Source organism: Gekko japonicus, unplaced genomic scaffold (assembly GCF_001447785.1).
Source record: "Gekko japonicus isolate JY-2015 unplaced genomic scaffold, Gekko_japonicus_V1.1 scaffold810, whole genome shotgun sequence".
Taxonomy (NCBI): Eukaryota; Metazoa; Chordata; class Lepidosauria; order Squamata; family Gekkonidae; genus Gekko; species Gekko japonicus.
In genome coordinates, this window is record NW_015174297.1 from 719,285 (window position 1) to 723,880 (window position 4,596).

Below are 4,596 nucleotides of genomic sequence, written 5' to 3' on the forward strand. Positions count from 1 at the left end.
AAGTATTTCAAGGGCTGTCATGTAGAAGATGGAGCAGATCTATTCTCTCTTGCTCCAGATTGCAAGACTAGATCTAATGGGTGGAAATTACAAGGGAGTCGATACCGGCTGAATATCAGGAGAAACTTCCTAACTGTAAGAGTGGTTGAGCAGTGGAACAGACTGCCTCAGGAGGTGGTGGATACTCCTTCGCTGGACATTTTCAAGCGGAGGCTGGATCCCCATTTTTCGGCTATGTTGTAGGGCTATCTTTCAGCTTTGCTCCTGCATGGTGCAGGGGGTTGGACTAGATGACCTGCAAGGTCTCTTCCAACGCTAACATTCTAGGATTCTGTGACCCAAATCCATCCCCTTCTTTCTATCTCTGGGGTCAGGAAGCTCACAGAAAGTCAAGGAGAGTCAAGGAAGCTAGATTCAGATACCCTATCTATTTTGATTCTGGTATTGACACCACTAACTTCTGGAATGTATAAACATCCTCTAAGGCAAAAGTCATGCACAGAGTTATCGATACGAGAAAGCCACAGCACCAGCAGAGTTCTGAAACCTCCTGGGAAACTGAACCAAGGAGTCAACTATAGAGGCTAATTTACTGTAGAAATTAAAGTGACAGGTTTAGCAGGGGACTGAGGCTCAAGCCAGGCCCTAATTCCACGACACGGAGACTCAGTCTCAGTCCAAACCCTAATTCTGCAACAATTTTACTAAAGTGTTTTGTGTAGTGCAAAGCATGAAATAAATTTACTGGTGGCTTGGCTTTAAAGGTGCTCTGTGTGAAGAAACATTTCAATGAAATGTGCTAGCAGAGCTCCAAGGATTTTTCTGTAGTCAAAGTTCTCTTGGGTGAGTAGTCTGCATTGGTGTTCTGCCTCTGGGACCTTGGTATTCTTCCATACCGTTGTTTCACTTAGCCCGTGAGTCTTTACAGAGAAACCACAAGCAACGTTTCATACTCTTGCACAACCAGAGTGATTGCATTTCTATGCAAGTTGGCTATGTACACTCTGTCCTGAAGAGACTGATGAAATCCCTCGTGGTTTATTCTGATCCCCCCCCCAAAAGCTTCTCTCCCTCAAATCCCGTTTTGTCTCTTTTAAAGCCCTCTCAAGGGTTCCATTGACCACAGCCATTGTAGCTTTCTCAGCATGAGCACAAGAAAGCTTTTTGCAACTTATCTACACCTTTCCTTATAAGCTCCAGATAACTGTTTCAGCTGTTCAAGGTTACTTTGATGAATCTGTCTCTAGTTCTACCCCACCCGTCACGCCTACCCTTTCTTGACAGATGCCACTGCCGTGGTGATTTCCAGCCCAAGCGTTGATGCCAGGACTTGCAAGCATGGCCTCCGGAGTTCAGGAAGGTTATATTGCAGCCCACATGGACCCACCACAGCAAATTAGTACAAAGCAATAGCAACCTGCCACCAGCATCTTCTTAACACCACAGACAATAAAATAATGGGAGTAAATGCATCATAGAACATTTGCTTCCTAAAGTAACTTTCCTCCCCTTGGACTTCACAGGTCCTGTGTTAACAACCCCAGGAGAAAAAGAGGAAGCAGTGAAAAAACAGGCAGCATTCTACACAGAGCTCTGGTTTGTGGCACTTATGGCCATCCTGGGCTTGATCCTTCTGGCAGTTTTTCTGTCCCTGATTCTGCAAAGGAAAATAAGTAAGCAGCCGTATGCAAGGGAAAGGCCTCCTTTAGTTCCACTTCAAAAGAGGATGTCACCCATGGTGGTCTACTCACAAGGAGAAACACATATGGTAAGATGCAGAGGCTATACATTTTTTTCAGAGGGAATAACTGTAAACACATTTTCCATGTATGTACATGTAGGCATCCTCACACACACGTACGATTGTATGACACAAACCTTTAAAGATATGAAATAGATAGGAAAGTGCACCCTCTGGTGAATCAGCAGGAGGTGTGGAAAAATATGGCCACCGTCATATGGTGATGGAGCCCACCAAGTGTGGAGCCTGGTTCTTTTCCCACACAGCCATGTTCCTATATATGTGGGGATTTGGGGGGAGGACTTTAAGCAGTGTGAACGAGCCCTTTTGTCAATCAACCATTTACAAATGACACAAGAGCACCATGCATTTTTATGTCTGATTGATTTTAATACTTGACTTGGGGTGCAATCCTGAGCAGGCCTACTCAGAAGTAAGTCCTAGTGTTCTTAGAAATGCTGCCTTACTTGTACATGGGTAGAAAATAGCCATTACACTTGACACGAGCAACAGCTTTATGTCATATTCCTCTCATCCTGTTTAGAACTAGGCACATTGCCCGTGCTATGTGTATCTGCATCTGCAGCAGGCAGTGATATGAAGCAATGCCAGGAAGCACTGTAAGCGTGTCAAGAGACTTAAATTGACACTGGGATGCCATTTTGGGTGGCAGTTTCATGTTGAATGCAATATTTTGAGTCACCCTAATTCTTGCCAAGGGAGGGAAGGCGGCCTGGTATAAGCCCGATCTCATCAGATCTTGGAAGCCAAGAAAGGTTGGTATTTGGGAGGGAGACTGCCCAGGAAGACTCTGCAGAGGGAGGCCATGGCAAGCCCTGAAAGCCTGTTGGGGTCACCATAAGTTGGCTGTGACTTGACGGCACTTTGCACACACAATTCCTGCCAAAGGAAGTATTTAGAAGTGCTTAATCTAGTTGAACCACATTTTTGTGAAGATGTTTTTTGTTCTGCCACACATTTGGTGATACTTAGCATTTTTAATTGTGCCATATTTGGCGGGTTCTGGCTGGCTTCTCCATCTTCACTGTTGCTTTTAATATTTCATTGCTGAGCTGTTTCCTTTATGCTGCTGTTGTGTTATCAAATTTTTATTGGCTCAGATATATTTTGTCATTGGTTTTGTCATTGCCTGCCTCTGGGTCATGACCCTGGTATTCCTTGGAGGTCACCCTTCCAAATGCTAGCCAAGGCTGTCCCTGCTTAGTTTAAGATCTGACAGGATCGGGCTATCCTGGGCTATCCAGGTCAGAGCTTATTCAAGTCAGGATTTAACTGCACTCCAACTACTATACTCTTCTGCCCAATGGGAACCCAAAGTGGTTTCTCCCCTTCTCCATTTTATCCTCACAACAGCCCCTTGATGTAGGTTAGTCTGAGAGTGTGTGACCAGCCCAAGGTGATCCAGCATGCTTCCATGGCAGAAAAAAGGTAAAGGTTTCCCTTGCTCAAAAGCCCAGTCGAATCCAACTCTAGGGAGTGGTGCTCATCTCCGTTTCCAAGCCAAAGAGCCAGTGCTGTCGAAAGACATTTCCGTGGTCATGTGGCCTGCTTGACTAGACAGCAGGGCACACAGAATGATGTTACCTTCCCACCAAAGCGGTACCTATTTATCTACTTGCAATTTCTTGCTTTCGAACTGCTAGGCTGGCAGGAGCTGGGGCAAGAGACAGGAGTTCACTCTGTCACTTGGGTCTTGAACTGCCCAGCTACTGACCTTCCGGTCTGCAGCTATGCATTTTAACCACTGAGTCACCGTGGCCCCATACCATGACAGAGTGGGGATTTAAACTGAGGTCTCCCAGATCCTACTCTCACACTCTAACCACTGTGCCATGCTGTCAGTCATATTTGCACTATTTACTGAGCTGTGAACTATCTGAAGAACTCTGATGGGAAGGTGGTCTACAAAGTATTTTAAAAAAATAAATAAAATTATTTTAAAACAGAGTTAGTAAGTAAAGAGATGCTTCCTCCAGTGATGTGAAACTTGGCAAAATTATGAAACTGAGAACAGAAGCAGCATTTTTTATCTGTGCTTTGTGACTTTCTAAAGGGACCTTTGCAGAATTACATAGCTAGCCATTCTTCAGCTCCCACATGTGCTGTGGGAATTTCTTTGTTCAGATTGAACATCATGCTTGAATGTTTCTCTCATTTTCACAGCTTAATCCTTCGTTAAAAAAAACGTTTTTAAGAGTGTAGCAAGTCGACAATTTTAATTTTTATGTAGACCCTTAAGGACCTGTCATTGCCATGGCTACTTCTCGAGCATTACGGCGTTAGGGGGCCAAGTGGGTGCCTTAAAGGAAGATGTCTGCATTTCAGGAATGACCTCAGGAGCTTGGGGGATGCTGCTCTCAGCAACATTTCTATGGCAACTCCATGTTGATAGTAAAGGCAGAATTAGGGCCTGTTTAACCAGTTTTATTTAGGTTTCTGAGCCTGAACAGTGACCTTTAAAAATAGCTTGGTTTGCCACAAGACTTATAGGAATTGTCACTTGGAACTTAAAAGAAGCTGCTAGTGAAAAAATTAAGGGTGTCTATTACTAAATGTTATTATGGGATTAAATGTTTAAAAAGTACCAGATGGAAAGAAAACCCTGTGAATGCATAGACAGAATGCATTCTGTCACTACAGGTTGATCAGAAGCCAGGTTCGGGGGTGGAGGGATAACCCTGATTCCTCACTTTTGCGGTTTCTCCTGCCACAGGCCACAGATGGCACCCATACGTTTTCCTTATTGGAGATAATAGCAGCTCTTTTATCAAAAACTGGCGACCCCCCCCCCCCCCCCCCCTCAGGGACACACCCTCCCCATACCCTTTTAAATA

General features: G+C 44.6%; 1 protein-coding gene across 1 annotated transcript in view; it reads left to right on the forward strand.

Annotated features, from left to right (window-relative positions):
* The window catches only part of USH2A (Usher syndrome 2A (autosomal recessive, mild)), a gene marked incomplete at its 5' end in the record, with an annotated part of 716,575 nt that overhangs the window by 704,273 nt on the left and 7,706 nt on the right, over positions 1-4,596 (forward strand). Inside the window, 1 exon segment of the mRNA XM_015424093.1 lies at positions 1,465-1,768. Coding sequence (XP_015279579.1) covers positions 1,465-1,768 — 304 coding nt within the window.